We start from the raw sequence: 23,706 nt of genomic DNA on the forward strand, positions 1-23,706 counted from the left end.
AGATAGATCTTTATTTGTCATTGTTGGTACAACGAAATTTGTTAGGAACATCACCACTGGCATACAACATAAGATATAACAAGTGCAAAATAATAATGTCAATAATAATAGTAATATAGTAATAAAGTAATAGAGTATCAATGTCCCAATGTCCCAATATATAACATACCATCATTGTCCCAAGTGCATCTAGTGCTTGTGCAAATAAATTAATAAATATAAATATTTCAGTCCAGTGAGTTGATGGAAGGAGGGGGGGGGGGGCGTTGACTTGCAAAGGATGAAGTATTGTATAGTGCAGCAATGCAAGTCCGGTTCACAGTTATTGTTGTAATGTGGGAGTGGGAGTTATGTCACCGGGGGTGGGATGCGGGGGGGGGCAAGTTGATGTTCGTCGTTGAGCAGCCTGACAGCCCGTGGGTAGAGGCTGTTGGTCAGTCTGCTGGTTCCGGACTGGATGGATCTGTACCTTCGACCAGAGGGCAGCAGTTGAAAGAGATGGTTTGCTGGGTGGTACTGGTCTAGTAAGATGTTATTTATACGCCGTAGGCAGCGGGAGGTAAAGACTGTGGAGATATCTGGGAGGCTAGCTCCAGTGATCCTCCTCGCAGCCTTGACCACTCTGTGGAGGGCCTCCTTCTCTGCCCTGGTGCAGCCAGTAAACCACACCAGTAGTCCGTACGTGAGTACACTCTCTACTGCGCAGTGGTAGAAGTTGGCCATCAGTCCCTGTGGGAGTTTAGCCCATTTAAGCTTCCTAAGATAGAAAAGGCGCTGCTGTGCTTTGCCCACAGCAGAGGCAATGCTGACCCCCCAGGACAGGTCATCAGACATTGTCACGCCCAGAAACTTAAATTTTGAAACCCTCTCCACCTCCTCATTCCCAATGAGGAGTGGAGAGTGGCTGAGGTCACCAGTCCTGCGGAAATTGATGATCATCTCCTTGGTCTTCGTGGGGTTGAGAGCAAGGTTATGACCATCGCACCACTCCACTAGTTGCTCAACCTCCCTCCTGTATGAGGTCTCATCATTCCCTCTGATGAGGCCAAGCACTGTTGTGTCATCTGCAAATTTTACTATGAGGTTAGATGGAGAGGAGGAACAACAGTCGTGTGTGAAAAGTGTGTAGAGAAGTGGGCTGAGTACACACCCCTGAGGGGCCCCGGTGCTAATGGGCAGGGTGGGGGATGTGTGCTTGCCAATCCTGACATGTTGTGTGCGATTTGTGAGAAAGTCCAAGATCCAGTTGCATAGTGTGGTGTTCAGTCCGAGTTTGTGCAGTTTACTGTGGAGCTTGTTGGGTAGAATGGTGTTGAAAGCTGAACTGAAGTCAACAAAAAGGAGACACCTCCGGGTCACTGACGGTGAGAGGTAGATCCGGCTCTTGGGGCCAGTGAGATTCAGGGAAATGAAGGAACTCTGGCCCTGCCAACCACGCTTCGTCCTTGAGAAAGCGAGTTGCGGAGGTGCCTCTTGAGGCACAGTCAGCGGGGTTCGTGTTGCCATTCACAAACCTCCACTGGGAAGGCTTTGAGGATGCTCTGATAACAGCAATTCTGTTAGCGACGAAGGTCTGAAACCTCAAAGCATCGTTCTTAATGTACTTTAGGACGGATGTACTGTCTGTCCAAAAGACAGATGGTTCAAGTGAAAGTGTAAGCTCTTCTCGCATCATCCGGTCCATACGAACTGCTACGGTGGCAGCCGTAAGCTCCATTCTTGGGATTGTCACAGGCTTGAGTGGAGCCACCCTGGCCTTGCCCATGAGGAAAGAACAGTGAACTGTACTGTCGCTGTTCATCAATCTTAGGTATGAGACGGTACCGTATCCGGTTTCCCTTGCGTCCCCAAAGTGATGCAACCATGCGGATACCGGATGGCCGAAGCCGATAGGCGTGATGCATCTTTTGACCTTGAAGCCTCTCAGCAAATCAAGGTCACTCAACCACCTGGACCACAATTTTCATAACGCGATAATTTTCTGTGTAATTAATTAATCTATTAATAATTTTCATAAAAGCAGTTGGTCTCGCTTTGCTATGCATGCCTATTTTCTATTTTAATTGTATTATTAATTTATTTGTGTGCAGATGTATTCGCATCTGTATGTAACTCTTTGAACAAGTGCTTTCCTGTGTGTTTTTTGGCTGCTTGTGGTTCCGCTGTGATTTTCCTTTTCACCACGACAGCACATGTGGTATATCTGGGATCAGATTTGGATGTACGACTGGATCACTGTGTGCCTGAGCAAAGTGAAAGAGACGTAGAGGAGGGAACAAGGGAAAGTTATTACGAACACAGACCTCAGAACTGTCACAGATTTAATACAGCAGCAGGAGATCTAGGTCAGACGTTTTCTGTAGATGTGTGGCGTTACTGCGATGCCTTTATACCATCTGATCTCAAAAGTCTAATTGAAATGACGAGTAACAGCAGCGTGTGTGTGTGCGTGTGTGTGTGTGTGTGTGTGTGTGTGTGTGTGTGTGTGTGTGTGTGTGTGTGCGTGTGTGTGTGTGTGTGTGTGTGCGCGTGTGTGTGTGTGTGTGTAGCCCAGAGAAGGCCCTGAAGGACTCCCTGCAGCCCTATGAGTCAGCCTACCTCTCCAAGTCTCTGTCTCGCCTGTTTGATCCCATCAACCTGGTGTTCCCCATGGGGGGGCGCAACCCCCCCTCCAATGACGAACTGGACAGCATCATTAAGACCATCAGCAGGTATGCAGCACACACACACACACACACACACACACAGACAGACAGACAGACAGACAGACAGACAGACAGACAGACACACAGACACACACACAGATTCTTACCCATTTACCAAAATGGGGGACGTGGCACTGATTGATTGATTGATTGATTGATTGATTGATTGATTGATTGATTGAAAACTGTATTAACAGATTGCAGAATGGGTACAATACAGTACGGCTCAATACACACAATTGTTAAGGGGATGCAGACCAGATAAAGACTTTTGTCTTGTTTACATCAGGGTCCCCCATTTTCAATTCATCATAACATTTATGACATACACGACATACAGATAAACAGTACTGTCACATCCAGACAGTTATGACATACAAGATATACAAATATACTGTTTAAGAGACAGACATTCCCTAAACGTAATGTTAACCATAACCAATACCTTAAACTTAACCTAACCTTAACCATTCATCTAAAAATCTTTTTTCTATTGAGGATGGTGTTTTGGAGAATCAACTGGTTATAAACGTGTCCCTAATGTTATAGTTAAGTAATTTCTCCTGAAACAAATATTTTTTTTTGTTTGTATTATCTTTTTCCCCCCTTCTTTTTCCGTTTTTCTCCCATCCCAATGTTAGTCGTTATGCCAATTCCCAATCCCCTTCCTGGTCGTTGCGCACTCTACCCCACATGTATAGCCAGCCCACCGCTTCTTTTCACCTCGCAGCGCGGACTCTCACTGGGAGAGTGTAACGTGTGGAAGGTCACACTACCTCCCCCAGATCCTTCCCTCGCTGTGCAGGCGCCCCGACCGACCTGTAGGAGTCGCTGTTTACAACGACCAGGACCCACCCTCACCCGCTGACACTGCCAATTGTGTCAGTATGGACGGTCGACCAAGCCAGAGGCACCACAGCTGGATTCGATCCCTCTGTCTCTGTGGTGGTAGACAGACGCTTAGTCCACTGCGCTACCCAGCCGCCCCCTCCTGAAACAAATCTATGTTCCACAGTCGGGTTGTAGGAAATGGTATAAACCTGTCGACCCACAATATGGGTTTTGTACTTTCACACCCTCCAACCGACCCACTCAGACGGGACCTGTAGGACCAGCTGGCGCTGCCAGAGTAGGGCAGTCCTGAATAGAAGACAACACGTCAGAGAGAGTTGGTCCAAAGTAGAGCATTGGAGCAGCAGGGATATGTAGGACAATAAACGTATTAAAGACGAGCGTCCCCGTCTGCACACGGGTGAATCGTAGGACATTAGGTCTTTTGATGAATTGTAATTCTACCCGTGTCTATTTGTGTCTTCAATATCGCAAAGGCAAGGACAAATATAAAAAGTCAAACTATGGAATAACTGTGACAAAGAAGTTAAAATGTGTAGTTCGATACATACATTTAAGAAATTATTCAAATATAAGGTGATACATACATTTAAAACCTTATTATTATCCTAATTATATTTTAGTATAACATAACTGTATTAAAATCGTGACAAAAAACAAATATATAAAAAACCAATAAATAAATGTGTATACGTTTTGTAAAACTGAAACTTTTGTAACCTTTTGTTTTTGCTAAATTATGTACTGAATTGTGTTTTGTTGTTTGTTTTTTTGTAAATAATGTAATGTAAAAAGTGTAGGCAATTATAAGCCTTGGCTTCAGCCTACACCTTTTCGGTAATTTTCTTTTTTATAAATGTTCTACTACTGTACATTGCTTTGTAAAGGAAGACCGAAATAAAATCATTCATTCATACCCATGTTGCGTTATGTTGTAAAGTGGCAACGCAGGCTGGTCTGTGTGGGTCAAACTGAACGTCCACTTAAACAAAGAATATCTGAACACAAGACCACAATCCGCACTAAGAGCATAGACTGTAATAGAGACCTTGCATGGAATGTTTATGTAAATCTCTGTCTTCCAACATGGCTGCCTGTGACATAGCAACCATTGTTTTGTACATGGCAATGGATGAATGGAAAATCATGTTTTTCCATGGTTTTACTTACTCTACCACTGTATGTGATCATTAACTGTGGTGCCGTTTTTAGTCTATTACCATGGCAGCTGATTGGCACTGTGTGTGTCTCTCTCTCTTGCTCTCTGTTTATCTCTCTCCCTATCTCTCTCTATCTCTGTCTCTCTCTCTCTCTCTCTCTCTCTCTCTCTCTCTCTCTCTCTATCTCTCTCTCTTTCTCTCTGTCTCTCTTTCTCTCTGTCTCTCTCTCTGTATCAAATCAAATAAAATTTATTTGTAAGGCCCGACAACACACGTTAATGTCCCCATGGGCCGGACACGTCTTCTTTAAACAAGTCAAGAAGAAACATCACAATAAAACAAGAACAAAACAAAAAACACCATGAAATCCAAAATAAATGTAAAATAAATAAATGCAACAGAATCCCAGTGAAGGTAAGGAAAAACTCACAAAAGAACTAGCAATAGGAAAAAAGCACGACGGGCAATGTGGCGGGGAGAAACCTTAGAAAGGCCGTTCAAGGGGGGGTCTCCCTTCTTAGATGTCGTGATAGTAGTGTTGCTATGGATGATCAATGGGTGGAGAATAAAACAGGCGAAACAGTTGGCATGCATGTACATATACGTGTATCTCTCTGTCTCTCTTAACACAATCCTGCCCTAGCACGGATATATCCGGCTTTCGAATCCATGCTTAAAGGACCGAAGGACGGATATATCCGTGGCAAGTTGTTTTGGCTTTTATTCCATTTTAATAACTTATTCAAGGTCACCGAGCTGCACTGCAGATGTACCCTACTCTTTGAATTCGCTAAAGTGCATTACCGGCCAGATCCTCTTGGGGGCGCTGTCACGATAATGCAGTGTGCCCTGTGGCTGAACGGAGCATTATTTTTTTTTACTTTCAATGGAGTTTTCAGTTAGCTGGATTCTGGATGTGCAGCCTGTAGCTTGGATTACGTTTTGGATCGCGGATTTCACTATGCAATAAGGGGATTTATCATCAGCCAATGGACATATCGATCTACCAGATGGCGATCGATAACGGGGAAATGCTCGGGGGGATCCAACCGGCGCTATAAAATGAGAACGTATTGATGAAAAAAAAATTTCTTTAAGCCATTTTGAAGGGACGGTTTATGGACTCAATTGACAATGAGATTGGATAGCAATACTATAAAGTATAGATTTAGCTCTACAAACAGCCCCAAGTCTGTTTACATATGCTGGTCGTCTAGAGTGATATTAGACGCATCCCAGTGGTCGCAAAAGTGTTAAGGTGTTAAAATTATGAGGCTTTGCAGACGTGCGGCTTTGCAGAAAAACAAATCAACTGTTGTATTAGCAAGCGCTGCAACAGGACATTCAGAATGTTTACATCCATAATGATATACTGCATCTCCTCTGTTCCCCGCAGTGAGCTCAATGTGGCGTCGGTCGATCCCAACCTGACTCTCGCCGTGGCCAAGAACGCCGCCAAGACCGTCCAACTCTTCTGTGTCAAGTCCGAACAGCTGGTGAGTGGGATTCCAACCGGCACCCTTTTCAAAGTCTGCTTCACCAATTGTACATGGAAACAATGTACAACAAAATTGCATAGCGCCTCTTTAACACACACTTACCACAACTCGATTATTATTAACTATTAATTACGTCCCCAACAGAAAACCTTGTTACCATCTGCAATAAAAAAATATTTATATATATATCTGTTTTATCTAATAAGATAACGTTTTCCGTATGTTCATATAAATAAATAAAATGGGATTGTCAAGCAAAGAAAAAAGTTTTTATAAAAAAAAATATAATGATACTTGGCACCAGTGTATCGATAACGTGTTGCAAGTGGAAGTACGATGATATATTGCAGTATTCTTTGTCCCACAATGTGACAGAGTGGGGCTGTCACTGACGCCGGGGCAGCACGCACGCACACATACACACAACATTCACTCATCATATACATTCATACATAATCAAACATGCATACATATTCATTAATCTAATCATACATGCATTTATACATATTACCATACATTCATATATCCATTCATACATATATTTATTTGTTGTGTTGTGTGGTGTACATATATTTATTTATTGGGTTGTGTATATGTATTTATTTATTGGGTTGTGAGGGTATTGGTGTTGGAGGTTGTTTTTATATAATGTGTGTAGGAAACGGCAAATCAATTGATGTGTAGCACCTGTTTAGTAATGTTAATTAATTATGTGTGGCATCTGTGGAGGGGGAGGAGTCCAGGTGTCATGAGGGCTGCGTGCCCAAGGTTTGGGGTTCTTGGCCTGCTCTGTTACAATGAAGGTAACTTAGGGAAGCGCCGTAAGTGTTTTGTTTTTTTGTGTCGGGCTTGCCCTGCTCTGTTACAATGAAGGTAACTTAGGTAAGTGCCGTAAGAGTTTTGTTTGTCTGTTTATCAAATGAAGTTATTGTGGAACTCATTTGATATTCCAGGTAGTATAGTGTAATTTTTTTTATTTCGATTGTCACTTTTTGTAAACTAATGTCACCTCTGCACCGTGGATGGCCGGTAAATAAAACAACACCAAGATAATTTTTTCGACTACGCCATCATTTGTGTGAGTTTGGAGGGGAGAGGAGAAGGACCCCGTCACACACCCCCAGTGTGAATCGGTCATATCTCGCTTTATTCGCGGCAAGTACAACAGCTGGACTAGAGAGACGCTTGCGTCTGTTCGAGTCTTTCCATTTACTTTGTGTGCATTCATGGCGCCTTCTAAATGTCACACTGTGTTGTATTTCAAACATACCGTGACGGATGTCGGAGTCATTCAGAGGCTCATGTTCCTTTCAGGGCCAGTGACGACGGGGGAGCCGCATGGCGATCATCGATTCCCCTGCCTGTCAAAGCTGTTTTTGATTGGCTCCACCTGGTCCATCACTTAATGATGGAGCTCATCAGCGCTACACAGACACTTTGGCATTGATCGGCCAGCCCTCATCATGTCTAGAGGGCAGCAGCCGGGAGACACACTCGCTACACATATGTCTGCTAGGCGCATAGGCGCGCGTGTACACTACTACTGGGAGTCACTACTTTATCGGCACAGCTGATTGGAATTTGATTGAGTTTTAAAAGAAAACGTAGGCAATTATAATAAAACATACTTGTGACCTAATGATGAGGATAAACGCTCAATAAAGAAACCCAATGGCCATCACAACCTTATCACGTGGGCACTCCCTAATAATGAATAGAATAATTCACACTGGGCATATGAACACAAGTTTAAGTTTATTTGTAAAAGGGTCAATCAACATTAAAAATGTAAATACGCCAGAATTTGCCAGAAGGCTAGATGGCAGGAGACAAGACAACACATGCCCACATGTTAGGTAGACACACTCTAGGTGCAAACCGGTACACATGCTAGGTAGACACACTCTAGGTGCAAACCGGTACACACAAATGTAAATGTCACAAAGCACAGTCTAGGCCGTCTTGTTAACACATTCGGGGCCATTTGGATCCGTCTAATCCCACTCTATACGGCCAGCAAATCAAAACAAACTTTCATTGTGCGTGAGGCTGTTTGTAGAGCTAAATCTATACTTTATAGTATTGCTATCTGTCCATTATCATTGTCAATTGACACTATAAACCGTCCCTTCAATATGCCTTATACAAATAATTTTTTCATCAATATGTTCCCATTTTATAGCGTCGTGAATATGAACTATATAGCAGAATGTTCTGGGGTATTTCCTGGAAGGCGAGTTACAAGGCGCTAAGCTAATAACGTTAAATCGAATGGCGTTTCGGCCATAGACCAGCTAGAGATAAAAATCTAAATGCATTTGATCAGTATCATGGTCCACCATGAAAGGGGGGGGGGGGGGGGGGGCGGGGGACGTCGTTTCTGATTATTGATTACCAATAACGGCATTAGCCTCAGTAGCCTAATTCGCTGACCGGGTGGATGGCTATCAAAGCAAGGCCCGATTGGGCTGTAATTGATGTCAAATAGCTCTTACCTGTGGCCGGTTGCACTGCAAAAAGGATTTCCCAGTTATCGATCGCCATATTGTAGATCCATATGTCCATTGGCTGATGATATATTCCTTTATTGCATACTGAATTCGGCGTCGCAAAAGGTATTCCAAGCTACATGCTACAGGCATAGCTTCAGGCTAGCAGGAAAATTCACTGCATGATGAAAAAAAACTTCATCCGTTCTGCCACAGGGAACACTGCATTATCGAGACAGCACCCCTACGAGGATCTGGCCGGTAATGCACTTTTCCGAATTCCAAGAGTGGGGTAAATCTGCAGTGCCGCAGGGTGACATTGAGTGGGATATTACAATGGAATAAAAGCCAAAACAACCTTGCCACGGACATATCCGTGGTTGGCCCTCAACCGTTGGATCCGAAACATGGACATGTCCGTGGTTGGCCCCGAATGTGTTAAGGAGCTCACGATTCCTCAGAAAACCCCAAAATGTTGCGCAATTCAGAAATAGGTTGAAATGGATATATTGGCAATTTTGAGTGTTTTGAAATGTTCTCTATATGTCTCCTTATTTGCAAAACGTAATACGACTTGTAAATATATAAATTATTGTTAGATTGTCCGACAGTGTTATTTTCCTCGCTGTATGAAAAAACTACAGTTGCGTCTGAGGGGCGTGGCTACTGGCTAAGTACTTTCTGTCTCCGGTGTCGGAGAGGAGACGCACAGGAATGAGAGGAGGAGACGCACCCAAATCCATTCCGAGACAACGGTGTGAAAATATGCAGAGAAATATTAATATCTTTGGAACCGTTTGTGTTCAATTGTATCTGAATGATCTTCTCTCCGTCAAAATTTTAAGTGTATTTCTCCGTCGCATAAAAGCTGGCTGGCAGTCGCATAGAATAATCTACTCTAGTACGCGCTCTGCAAGTCTGTAAGCTTGCGCATAATGGAGTATAGAGAGAAGGCTCTATAGCAGAGGTTCACAACCATCGGGTCGGGAACCGGTACCTGGCCGTGGATCATTTGGTACCGGGCCGCAAAGAAAGAATAAAGTTGTTTAAAAGGAAATGTATTTTATTTTCATTAGTCTTCCGGGTATTTTACTTCGAAAAATTGCTACTTCCGCCCGCGCCTTACTCTTTTTCATAAAATAAGTCTCCTGCCATAATGCTCCCCTTCACGTAATTCACTCACAGCTTGGGCTTTGGTTGTGGTAGAGACATGATCATAATCAGGTTTTTTTGCACCTGAGTCTCCCAAACATATACAGCGTTCATACGCTGAGCTATGGTAACTTCCGCGCACCTACCCTACCCCCTACCAGTGAATGCCTCTCACCTGGAAAAGGTGTTAGGTGGGGAGGGGTTAGGTGACAAAGGCCAGTGGGTATTTGTAGTTCTGCATGCATCCCGTAGCTCTGTAGCTCAAAACGGGCTGTTGTGTTATCATCTTTATTAATAAGACATAGATTGAAAAGTATCCGCCCAATTTGTACAAGTGTTGGCTTATTTTGAAGGTATGAACCTGTACTTTCATATCATGTAAAAGAAAATTTGAAGATTGCTTAACAAGACCCTATTATCTGTGCCTGGTCACAAATGTAGGTGCATACCGGTACACATGCTAGGTAGACACACTCTAGGTGCAAAATCGCCACTTCCGCCCGTGCCTCACTCTTATGGGAAGCTTTCCTTTGATGTTTTCTTTCATCCCATAAAATCAGAGCCAGAGACACTTTATTTGTACACACATCGACAGCTCAGTTGACACAGTGTGTGCGTGCGTGTGTGTGTGTGCGTGCGTGTGTGTGTGTGTGTGTGTGTGTGTGTGTGTGTGTGTGTGTGTGTGTGCGTGTGCGTGCGCGTGTGCGTGTGTGGTTTGTGGTCTTTCATCCTAAGCACACACTGACACCTGCACTCCGACGTGATAATTAACTGTGATGCCGTTTTTAGTTTGTGACTGTGGCAGCTCATTGGCACACTCTCTGTGTCTCTCTGTGTGTGTGTCTCTGTCTCTGTCTCTCTCTCTCTCTCTCTCTCTCTGGCTTAATATGGTGTGAATGCTCATTTGTATGATTGTCCCGGAATTCCCTCATCTCTCATCTGTGCCCCAGTATAATAAACAATATCTACTGTTTACTCTCTAGCTCTCTGTGCTACAGAGCCTCCAGGTAATAAGGAGGCTCTGTATGATTTCCCCACTGAGTTCCAAGTGAAAAAAGATGTTTACTTCCTCTCCTCCTCCTTCCACCCACCCTCTGTCTAGCTCTCAACTCAGGGGGAAGCCAGCCAGGTGATTGGTCCTCTGACGGACGGTCAGAGGAGGAACGTAGCGGTGGTCAACTCCCTCTACCGGCTTCAGCAGGCTGTCTCCAAGGTAGGTCTCTACTGTCTCCAAGGTAGGTCTCTCTACTGCCTCTAGTGGGCTGTTTCCAAGGTAGGTCTCTACTGTCTCCAAGGTAGGTCTCTACTGTCTCCAAGGTAGATTTCTCTGATGTCTCCAAGGTAGGTCTCTCTACTGCCTCTAGTGGGCTGTATCCAAGGTAGGTATCTACTGTCGCCAAGGTAGGTCTATCTGCTGTCTCCAAGGTAGGTATCTACTGTCGCCAAGGTAGATTTATCTGCTGTCTCCAAGGTAGGTCTCTCTGCTGTCTCCAAGGTAGGTATCTCTACTGTCTCCAAGGTAGGTATCTCTACTGTCTCCAAGGTAGGTATCTCTACTGTCTCCAAGGTAGGTCTCTACTGTCTCCAAGGTAGGTCTCTACTGTCTCCAAGGTAGGTATCTCTACTGTCTCCAAGGTAGGTCTCTACTGTCTCCAAGGTAGGTCTCTACTGTCTCCAAGGTAGGTATCTCTACTGTTTCCAAGGTAGGTATCTACTGTCTCCAAGGTAGGTCTCTACTGTCTCCAAGGTAGGTATCTCTACTGTCTCCAAGGTAGGTCTCTACTGTCTCCAAGGTAGGTATCTCTACTGTCTCCAAGGTAGGTCTCTACTGTCTCTAGTAGGTAGGTCTCTACTGTCTCTAGTAGGTAGGTCTCTACTGTCTCTAGCAGGTATGTCTCTACTGTCTCTAGTAGGTAGGTCTCTACTGTCTCCAAGGTAGGTCTCTACTGTCTCTAGTAGGTAGGTCTCTACTGTCTCTAGTAGGTAGGTATCTCTACTGTCTCTAGTAGGTAGGTCTCTAATGTCTCTAGTAGGTAGGTATCTCTACTGTCTCTAGCAGGTATGTCTCTACTGTCTCCAAGGTAGGTATCTATTGTATCTAGTAGGTAGGTCTCTACTGTCTCCAAGGTAGATATCTACTGTCTCTAGTAGGTAGGTCTCTACTGTCTCCAAGGTAGATATCTACTGTCTCTAGTAGGTAGGTCTCTACTGTCTCCAAGGTAGATATCTACTGTCTCTAGTAGGTAGGTCTCTACTGTCTCCAAGGTAGATATCTACTGTCTCTAGTAGGTAGGTCTCTACTGTCTCTAGTAGGTAGGTATCTCTACTGTCTCTAGCAGGTATGTCTCTACTGTCTCCAAGGTAGATATCTACTGTCTCTAGTAGGTAGGTCTCTACTGTCTCCAAGGTAGATATCTACTGTCTCTAGTAGGTAGGTCTCTACTGTCTCCAAGGTAGATATCTACTGTCTCTAGTAGGTAGGTCTCTACTGTCTCCAAGGTAGATATCTACTGTCTCTAGTAGGTAGGTCTCTACTGTCTAGTATGTATGTATCTACTGTCTCTAGCAGGTAGGTATCTACTGTATCCAAGGTAGGTCTCTACTGTCTCTAGTAGGTATGTCTCTACTGTCTCCAAGGTAGATATCTACTGTCTCTAGTAGGTAGGTCTCTACTGTCTCTAGTAGGTAGGTCTCTACTGTCTCCAAGGTAGATATCTACTGTCTCTAGTAGGTAGGTCTCTACTGTCTCTAGTAGGTAGGTCTCTACTGTCTCCAAGGTAGGTCTCTACTGTCTCTAGTAGGTAGGTATCTACTGTCTCTAGTAGGTAGGTATCTACTGTCTCTAGTAGGTAGGTATCTACTGTCTCTAGCAGGTATGTCTCTACTGTCTCTAGTAGGTCTCTCTATTGTCTCCAAGGTAGGTCTCTACTGTCTCTAGTAGGTCTATCTACTGTCTCCAAGGTAGGTCTCTACTGTCTCTAGTAGGTCTCTCTACTGTCTCCAAGGTAGGTCTCTACTGTCTCTAGTAGGTCTCTCTACTGTCTCCAAGGTAGGTCTCTACTGTCTCTAGTAGGTCTCTCTACTGTCTCCAAGGTAGGTCTCTACTGTCTCTAGTAGGTCTCTCTACTGTCTCCAAGGTATGTCTCTAGTAGGTCTCTCTACTGTCTCCAAGGTAGGTATCTACTGTCTCTAGTAGGTAGGTCTCTACTGTCTAGTAGGTAGGTCTCTACTGTCTCCAAGGTAGGTATCTACTGTCTCTAGTAGGTAGGTCTCTACTGTCTCTAGCAGGTAGGTCTCTACTGTCTCTAGCAGGTAGGTCTCTACTGTCTCTAGCAGGTAGTTCTCTACTGTCTCTAGCAGGTAGGTCTCTCTACTGTCTAGTAGGTAGGTCTCTACTGTCTAGTAGGTAGGTCTCTACTGCCTGCAAGGTAAGTATCGACTGTCTCTAGCAGGTATGTCTCTCTACTGTCTAGTAGGTAGGTCTCTCTACTGTCTCAGGTAGGTCTCTCTACTGTCTCCAAGGTAGGTATCTATCTACTGTCTCTAGCAGGTATGTATCTCTACTGTCTAGTAGGTAGGTATCTCTACTGTCTAGTAGGTAGGTCTCTCTACTGTCTAGTAGGTAGGTCTCTCTACTGTCTACAAGGTAGGTATCTACTGTCTCTAGCAGGTAGGTCTCTCTACTGTCTAGTAGGTAGGTCTCTACTGTCTCCAAGGTAGGTATCTACTATCTCTAGTAGATAGGTCTCTACTGTCTCTAGTAGGTAGGTATCTCTACTGTCTCCAAGGTAGGTCTCTCTACTGCCTCTAGTTGACTATCATACCATACACATGCAATTCTCCACTTGCACAACCTGAAAGTAGGCACTTCCGGCTGACTTCCGGTTGCCAATGGTACTTCCTGTCCCATCCAAATACATTGGTTTTAGCTACTTTTCTCCCCTTATTCAAACAACTTTGTCGTCACAGAGAGGCAATGAAACGTTTGTATTATTATAGTATAGAATGTATTTAATAAGCAAACGTTTGTCAGCAGGGTTTTTGGGCTGTATTTCATGTAAAAACGTTCACTGTTAGTTTACTTGCTCACGCTAATTAAGGCTAATACTGGCTAACAGAAGCTAGCGCAAGAAACTACGCCGCAAAGTATTGTTTATAGTGCATTTCTTGCCACCTTATAGCATTTGTACATTTGTATGACAGTCTATAATGCTCCCGTGAGGTTTTTCCGGACGTTTTGGTAATGATTTTCACTATAAAATCATATTTCTAAATGACAGGAAGTTGATGAAAACTGTCCGGAATAGCTTTGAGCTAACTATCTTTGCCGATGCATTGCAAGAAACGACGCCGCAAAGTATTGTTTATAGTGCATTTCTTGCCACCTTATGGCATTTGTACATTTGTATGACAGTCTATAATGCTCCCGTGAGGTTTTTCCTGACGTTTTGGTAATGATTTTCACTATAAAATCATATTTCTAAATGACAGGAAGTTGATGAAAACTGTCCGGAATAGCTTTGAGCTAACGATCTTTGCCGATACATTCCATTCTAAACGTAACGTTAGTTGTTCAAAACATTACCCGTCTATATAATTTGTTCCTCAACGTTATATAGACGGGTAATGTTTTGTAAACTAACTGCAGCCTGCTACAGTTAGAAGCTAACGTTAGCCAGCAAGCTGCAGCTTGCTACAGTTAGAAGCTAACGTTAGCCAGCAAGCTGCAGCCTGCTACAGTTAGAAGCTAATGTTGAGGAACAAATTATATAGACGGGTAATGTTTTGAACAACTAACGTTACGTTTAGAATGGAATGCATCGGCAAAGATCGTTAGCTCAAAGCTATTCCGGCCAGTTTTCATCAACTTCCTGTCATTTAGAAATATGATTTTATAGTGAAAATCATTACCAAAACGTCCGGAAAAACCTCACGGGAGCATTATAGACTGTCATACAAATGTACAAATGCTATAAGGTGGCAAGAAATGCACTATAAACAATACTTTGCGGCGTCGTTTCTTGCGCTAGCTTCTGTTAGCCAGTATTAGCCTTAATTAGCGTGAGCAAGTAAACTAACAGTGAACGTTTTTACATATAATACAGCCCAAAAACCCTGCTGACAAACGTTTGCTTATTAAATACATTCTATACTATAATAATACAAACGTTTCATTGCCTCTCTGTGACGACAAAGTTGTTTAAATAAGGGGAGAAAAGTAGCTAAAACCAATGTATTTGGATGGGACAGGAAGTACCATTGGCAACCGGAAGTCAGCCGGAAGTGCCTACTTTTAGGTTGTGCAAGTGGAGAATGCAATGGACACTTCAGGGATATCATCCCATTTAGAATTCTACCCAGATACCAGACAGATACTCATTGTGGTGAAAAGGCATTTCAGTCCTGCAGTTCGTTTTTGAAATACCATAACTTGCGTCTACTAATACCTTTTGGTTTCAATAAGAAATGCTTAGTTCTGAAGTGAAATGCACAATTTATACTGAATTAACAGATACACAAATTCCATAGGTCTTGTTGTACTATCTTTCTACACACCCTATGTGCCATCCATTTTAATGTACCTATCTCAAGCCCCACCCTTTTTCCTTGATCCTCCAAACACAACTGTTGGCTACACACAAACACATTAACTCACACACACAATACACACACAACACATTAACTCACACACACAATACACACAAAACACATGAACTCACACACACCCTACACACACAACACATTAACTCACACACACCCTACACGCAAAACACATTAACTCACACACACAATACAGACAACACACATGCACTCACACACACGATACACACAAAACACATGAACTCACACACACAATACACACAAAACACATGCACTCACACACATCCTACAGACAAAACACATGAACTCACACACACAATACACAAAACACAGGAGAGAAAGATTTAGAGAGGATAGGAAGGTGTGTGTGTGTGTGTGTGTGTGTGTGTGTGTGTGTGTGTGTGTGTGTGTGTGTGTGTGTGTGTGTGCGTGCGTGTTTGTGCGTGTTTGTGTGTGGTTGTATACGCGCATGTGCTTTCGGGGCTTTAGAGAGGATCGCAGAGGACGTCACAGGCAGCGAGAGAGAGAGAGAGTGAGTGAGTGTGGAGAGAGAGAGGGAGAGAGGGAGAGAGAGGGGGAGGGAGGGAGAGAGAGAGAGAGAGAGAGAGAGAGAGAGAGAGAGAGAGAGAGAGAGAGAGAGAGAGAGAGAGAGAGAGAGAGAGAGAGACAAAGTGGGAGAGGCCGAAGCCTCCATTAAAGATGTATAACGTGTCGCCGCACTGCAGCTCCTCTGATTAATAGTGTAATAAATACACATTACTGGAGCATTAATATTTAACTGCAAGGTTATCAATATTATACTGTTTGAAAATGGAGTGAAAAGTTATTCTAGGAGGATGGTGGAGGGAGGAGGGACTGGTGAATGAATGGGATTATTTACCTGCAAGGTTATCAACATTATACTCTTTGAAAATGGAGGGAAAAGATATTCTAGGAGGGAGGGAGGGAGGGTGGAGGGACTGTTTGGATGGGATTATTTAACTGCAAGGTTATCAACATGTAACTGTCTATTGAAAATAGTTCGGGAGCGTGTGTACACAATGAATCGAGACGACCGGGCGGTGCTTGGACACAGCGTTTCTGCCGCTGTTGTGTAGTCTCAAGCGGTCTGGTGTGACCGGCTCAGTCAGCCTTCTCGTCCGCGTGTGGAAACACAAAGTGCACAGATAATGGGAAAGAAATTGATTGAAAACACGGGAGAGACGGTGCACTTCGTGGCCAGCAGGCGCCACAATTACACACTTTCACTTTAAAAGACAGGGTGAAGTTATTTTGGGTATGTCTGGGAGTGTTGCATTCATTTATTTAAAAAAAATTTGGACTTCATGGTGTTTTTGTTTTGTTCTTGATTTATTGTGATGTTTCTTCTTTGATTTGATTTATTTCCGAGGGATGGATGGATGAATAGATAGATAGATGGATAGATATAGATTGTAAAAAAAGATGGAGGGAGAACGAGGGTTGATGGATTGGATGGTGATCCAAATGTCACTGAAAACTGAACAAGTTATTTTAGGAGGACAAATTGAAAAGAGAGGGAGGGGGGCAGTGAGTCATGGAAGGATAAATGATAGTGTGGGGCAAAGCACGGATGAATGGTAAACAATTAAAGTAGACTGTGTGATTAGATTATTCATCCAGTCATAGGGCACTGTGTAAGGGCACTCATCCAGTCATAGGGCACTGTGTAAGGGCACTCATCCAGTCATAGGGCACTGTGTAAGGCCACTCATCCAGTCATAGGGCACTGTGTAAGGGCACTCATCCAGTCATAGGGCACTGTGTAAGGGCACTCATCCAGTCATAGGGCACTGTGAAGGGCACTGCCAGTGCACAAAGAAGATGGGATAATTATGTTCACTAAGCTGTACTGTCCGTGGAGTTTGTGGGGACTTTAACACATCGGATATGGCGATGTATCGCTTGGATGCCACCACGTTAATCAATGGGAGGACGAGCACATTTGCGAACGCATAAACTATATCTTAAATTATGCCTATGTGTCTAATACACCCGTCGCTTATCAATGACTTGCTTGCAGTCAACATGTACAAAACGGATTGTTTTTTCATCAGTACATTTCCGTTTTATACCGTTTTGAATACAAGTATAGTTTCGGAGAGTTCTAGAAATTCCACGAAAATAGCCATTTACTGGAATACACAAAACACGTTGTCATTTTCCGGCAGATTTATGAATAGTTTTCAAATAAACGCTAAATTATCGAGAGTATTTGTGTTTTTATGCACGATACAAAAGCGGGCTGAAAAATTATTTATTCGCGCCGCGCTCGCCGCTCAGCGCCTAACGCCACACACACACACTCACACACACACACACGGTGTGAAATCTGTGAAAAACAACTCTGATTAACCCAAAACTGGTCAAATAGATTCCTTACCTCAGATCAGATGTTCTGCAAAAAGATGAATCCAATTCCTGATCGCCATTCCAAATATTGATCGCGTTTATTGACCCAACGTTATAGTCTGAAACACATGATCCAAGCTGCTTCCAGCCTTGCCAGTGTATCTGATAACACGATACTGCTTGCCAGAGGTGGGGAAACCCTGGGGCGGAGTTTTTCTCTGATGCAATTTTTCACTCAATCCAATCCATGTGCATTACCATCCGGGAGACGATAGGGGGCGGTATTTGCCCTTTTCGAGCTCAGAGCCATTCGCAATGATAATGTCAGGCTGGACGGATGAAAAATTTATGGATATCGCTAATAAAAGATATAACGATTAAATAACGAGAAATCTCGTTATTGGCAACCAACGCAGAAAAATTTATGGATATCGCTAATAAAAGATATAACGATTAAATAACGAGAAATCTCGTTATTGGCAACCAACGCATGGCGGCCGACAACGAGATATCTCGTTGTTGGCACCCAATGTGTTAACGGTTAATATTCATACACACTTGACATTTTCGTTCTGTGGCAAAAGCAGCTCTCTGCCTGAGTGCAACATGAAGATATAATGTGTAGGACACACAGGGATGATTACCCCTTTGACGATAACAGATCGTCATACAGTACAGTACATGTGTAGGACATTGATTAGTTGATTGATTGATTTATTGATTGATTGAAAACTTTATTAACAGATTGCAGAATGGGTACAATACAGTACAGCTCAATACACACAATTGTTAAGGGGATGCAGACCAGAGAAAGACGTTCGTCTTGTTTACATCAGGGTCCCCCATTTTCAATTCATCGTAACATTTATGACATACAGATAAACAGTACTGTTACATCCAGACATTTATGACATACAAGATATACAAATATTAGAGCTGGGCCGTGCTGCGTTAACGCTATACTAGTATCGCGCGATAATATAATTAACGCATTAATCTAATTTTTTCTTTTTTTTTTTTTTTTTCTTTTTTAACCTTTATTTACCCAGGGTAGGTTCGCTGAGCACAGATGCTCTTTTTCAGGAACGCCCTGCTTCACATTCACACAGTTCCATTCACACCTGGGAGCTGCCCAGTACAACCACAGTTGACACCATTGGCCACTGAGCAACTCCACTGGAGCAGTTGATTCAAGCCATGTCACATAGTTCAAGTTTGAAATTATTCTTTCTGTTTTGCTCCTGAGAGTGCTAGATACTGTACTGTACTGGTAATATTATTTATTTGTGTTAACTTCTGAATAAAACAACTTATTAAACACAAGTACATCTTATTGAACATTATTTTGATATTTCATTACCAATTATCATAGCAAAACAGCTTTTTCAAACAGTCTGTAATGCATTTTGGAAACGGGAGATGGGCTCATGGTGTAATGGGCCACCTGGCCTGAGAAACATAAGGAGGAAAGAAAAAGTAAGGACTTACTTCTGGTCATTAGTTGGGTAGAACACACATATTTTGAATGCCTTCGGCAGGTTTTTTTTCCTTTTTTTTGCCATTTTAATCTAGATTAAATCCAGGATTGCAGATAGATTAATCTAGATTAAAAAAATTAATCTATGCCCACCTCTAACAAATATACAAGATATACAAATATACAGGGATGATAACCCCTTTGAAGATAACAGATGTACATACAGTACAAGAGGTTGATTTCCTGTTCTACGTCTTCTTAACTGTTACTATCCCTTACTAATGGGGCCAAACTCACGCATAACCAACACCGCCGCCTCCCCATACCCAACCTCACAGACCTAAGCAATGTGGTCATTGTACTCATTGCGAAAAAATAAATAACGCACATCCTCCGTTCCTTGGTGCTGAGCCAAACCGTAAAAAACAGTAGTACATGAAACAAAGCAGGGCTCGCAACTCACTTTTGATGTTCCAAGGTGTTTTAATTGTGACAAGAAATAGCAGATACAACGTTTCGAACCCTTCCGGTCTTTTTCAAGTATGAACACAACAGGAAATTGCATCTTTTTTATACAGGAAATGAAATTAATAAATTAGCTATCAGCCCCACCTGGTGATCATGGGCGGGTACCAAGACTTGCATGATTTTCTTATACATTTTAGACATGATTTAGTAACAATTTATCTTTTACATTTGAAATTTTTTAGAAAATATTTTTTTGAGAAATATATATATATATAAACATAAACATAAATATATATATTAACACTTTAATCGCCGGATACGCTGTTCAGCGTCTTTCCCCGCCATGCTTATTCTGCAGAAGACGCTGGACAGCGTCTTTGATATCAATATTTCAAAAATCTGTGATCGAAATCATATTTCTCCCCCGGAGACATTATATGTACTGGTGAGCCCCTCTCAATTCTCCAACGGTTCAAGAGCGCCATCTAGTGGCCGATCGGCCGCTTGCCCAAACAGGAAGTGATGCGGATGAAGTGGTGCTCACCCATATTTCGTCCGGGCACTCGCTATCATTAGCAGGACTCCATCTTGACACAATGTATGTCGATCGGTTGCAAATAACTCGATAAACAACATGATTTGGACGTATATACTATTATACAACCTGGAAATGGATCGGATATTTCGACATCCCATAATAGAAAAATTTCTGTTCCACGCTCATCTCCCAACGTCGCGAGGAAGCTACGGTGAGTTTCAGCGTTATTTTTTAATGTCTTCGATACTAACTGCTCTAATGATCATATCACCCACACTAGATGAATGATATAACGTTGCCCACGGAATTATAAACGACCCCCCCCCCCCATCCGGTCAACATCAGATCATACGTAGTAACTCCTAGAAGCACTTCCAGTTGACATTTTTTATCTCGCACAGATTCCTACCAAACTGTATTTGATCATCAATATAATGCATTTAGGGCTATAAATCAAGTTCTGGAGAAAGCTGCAGAAAACGATAAAAACATACTTATACTTTAGACCGTATTTTAGTATGAATATGTGAATGAAAAAGTATAACGTTGCTACACCCTGAACAATAGATATAGGACGTTGAATGGGCCATAGTCATGTCAATTTAGCAATACAATTTAAAAAGTTATAGCCCTGCAAAGAAGGGGAACTTCTCCATGTTAAATAGGGCTGGCGAGGGATGGTAAATTATGAATTTAACCCCGGCGATCAAAGTGTTAAACACAGTATTAGACACGATTTATTGCATATATAGATAGGCAGCAGTGTGTAAAGTACTTTCTTTTGACCTGGTCCAGGTCCTAGCCACTGAAAACAAAAACGAAAAGGAAAAAACATCAATAGAACAGGACATCACACACTCGATCACTACCTCACCCTACTGCCCTCCGAACGCAGGTTCCTGCTTGTTATTGTTATTGTGTTTTTTTTTTTACATGATGTTGTATTGTATGTATTGTCTGATGGGTACAGTGCTGTGAGAAGGAATTTCCATACAGTCTAAAAGTCTAGACTAAAATGGTCTAACCTTTGACCTCTGTGTGTTGTGTTCCCAGGTCATCTCAGGGTTGGGGTCATGCCCCCCAGCGGCAGAGCAGGCACTCTCCTCTTCACTGGAGGTAAAACACAACAACAGTGGTGTCGACAACCACTTCCTTTTCATTCTGTGGGGTGAGGGGGGGGGGGGGGGGTCCGTCTCAGCTATATTACGCTCTACTGCTCGTACTCTTGAGAGTCAGAATCTTTCTATTTTGCCAAGTGCATATTTAAATATAATTGTAATTCTGCTGTGCATGTTCTAGTTTGTGATTTTCATAAGCAAAATGTGAAATTATTCAGTTGGACCGATTTTTTTGTACTGCTTCTCTGTGTCTGTCTCTGTCTCTGTCTCTCTCTCTCTATCTCTCTCTCTCTGTCTCGTCTCTCTCTCTATCTCTCTCTCTCTCTCCCTCTCTCTCTCTCTCTCTCTCTCTCTCTCTCTCTCTCTCTCTCTCTCTCTCTCTCTCTCCCCTCTCTCTCTCTATCTCTCTCTCTCTCTCTCTCTCTCTCTCTATCTCTCTCTCTCTCTCTCTCTCTCTCTCTCTCTCTCTCAGGGCGTACAGACTCTGATGTCCAGTGCGGTGCAGCCTCTTCTTCAGTCCGTCAGTGACTCCATAGAGGCCATCATAATCACACTGCACCAAGAGGACTTCTCTGGGTCCGTACACACACACACACACACAATGCAATTGCATTCCATTGTCACATGAGTGTCACATTGCTAAATGGTTTTACCCCTTCCCCTCTCCCTCCCCAGACACACGCACACACTTGTCAGACTCAATACAAGCTTAAATTACCTTCCTAAAGCCTCTGTCAGACATGGACTCTGGACAATGTGCAGAGAATTGGGTATGGGCATTGCCTGGAGTTACCTTTTTCGAACATTCTCCGTGGCAGGCGAGATGATGCACAGAGGGGAAAGTAGCGTACTTACTCCACCTGTGTACAGAAGATCATCATTTAAAATATGTATTTAGGTGGCATGTAACTCGAAATCTTAGCAAATGATGGCAACCTCAACTTTTTCCTTTTTTTAGAACGGTATTCTGTACAGGGTGAAATAAGTAACCAACGGTGTTCTGTACAGTGTGAAACACAGGATTGTACGCCATGAAACTGTATACAAATGATTATTACAATCAATCCAAGACGTTTGTATTACTCATGAACTGTTAATTTATGTAAAGGTTTTTGGACAACGAGCAAACAGCGTTTCATATCTCTCATCCTGAGACAGTCAAAATGGCCAGCATATCATCTTGATTTTTTTTATCTCCCATTTCAAAGCATTTCAGAGCAAACGCTGACCTATTTAACTAATGATGACCACTTACTAATGGTTTCATACAGGCTAAAACACTGCGAGAAGCACACATTTAATATAAATGTACGACTCTGCTGCAGTCTCGCTCCCAGCTCGCGCATCCACACTGTCACCTTTTGGAACATATCGGACACACCTCGCATTACATATACAATTACATATACAATTACATATACAATTACATATACAATTACATATCCAGGTCTTCAGATCAACAAGCCTAAACAAGTTGTTCAGAATTGCTTCCCTTCGATGATGTCTCAATGGGAACACAAGCTGGCGAATTAGCTTTGATTAATCAATTAGCTCTGCTTTTTCGAGTCAGGCGACAGTGTCCCGGGAGGTAGAGCAGTCATCTGGTAATCCAGAGGTTCCCGGTTCAATTCCCGCTCCCGGGCAGCGTGTCGAAGTGTCCTTGAGCAAGACACTTAACCCCTAATTGCTCCCGATGAGCAGGTTGGCACCTTGCATGGTTGCCTCCGCCGTCTGTGAGTGAATGGGTGAATGTGAGGAATAAATTGTAAAGCGCTATATAAATGCAGTCCATTTACTGCCTACCTAATGTACTGCCCAGTGTGTAAATATTGTTTTACTCTTGAGTGTGGGGAAGCCACTATTAACGTGGTAAATGGCTGCATTTATATAGCGCTTTTATCCAAAGCGCTTTACAATTTGTTCCTCACATTTTACCCATTCACTCACACATTCACACACCGACGGCGGAGGCGACCATGCAAGGTGCCAACCTGCTCTTCGGGATCAATTAGGGGTTAAGTGTCTTGCTCAAGGACACTTTGACACACTGCCCGGGAGGAGTGGAAATCGAACCGGGAACCTGCGGATTACCAGACGACTGCTCCACCTCCCGAGCCACTGTTGCCCCACGTGGTGTGTGCTGTACCCACCAGAACTGGCACGTTAACCTCGCCTTATCCACTTTGCCGCCATGTTGGTCAAGTCTGATGCAACGTGAAGTAGGGGATGAGGAAGTGAGCTTCGGTGTTAAAACGTAGCTCTAAATCACCCCCCCCC

At 43.1% G+C, this 23,706-nt stretch overlaps 1 protein-coding gene across 1 annotated transcript in view; it reads left to right on the plus strand.

The window, feature by feature from the left end:
* cog5 (component of oligomeric golgi complex 5) overlaps positions 1-23,706 on the plus strand; it is a 320,599-nt gene that overhangs the window by 282,787 nt on the left and 14,106 nt on the right. Inside the window, 5 exon segments of the mRNA XM_084330304.1 lie at positions 2,550-2,711; positions 6,114-6,213; positions 10,960-11,070; positions 21,365-21,427; positions 21,902-22,005. Of these exon segments, the coding sequence (XP_084186430.1) occupies positions 2,550-2,711; positions 6,114-6,213; positions 10,960-11,070; positions 21,365-21,427; positions 21,902-22,005 (540 nt within the window).

This window comes from Notolepis coatsorum (genome assembly GCF_963971535.1).
Source record: "Notolepis coatsorum genome assembly, chromosome: 15".
Taxonomy (NCBI): domain Eukaryota; kingdom Metazoa; phylum Chordata; class Actinopteri; order Aulopiformes; family Paralepididae; genus Notolepis; species Notolepis coatsorum.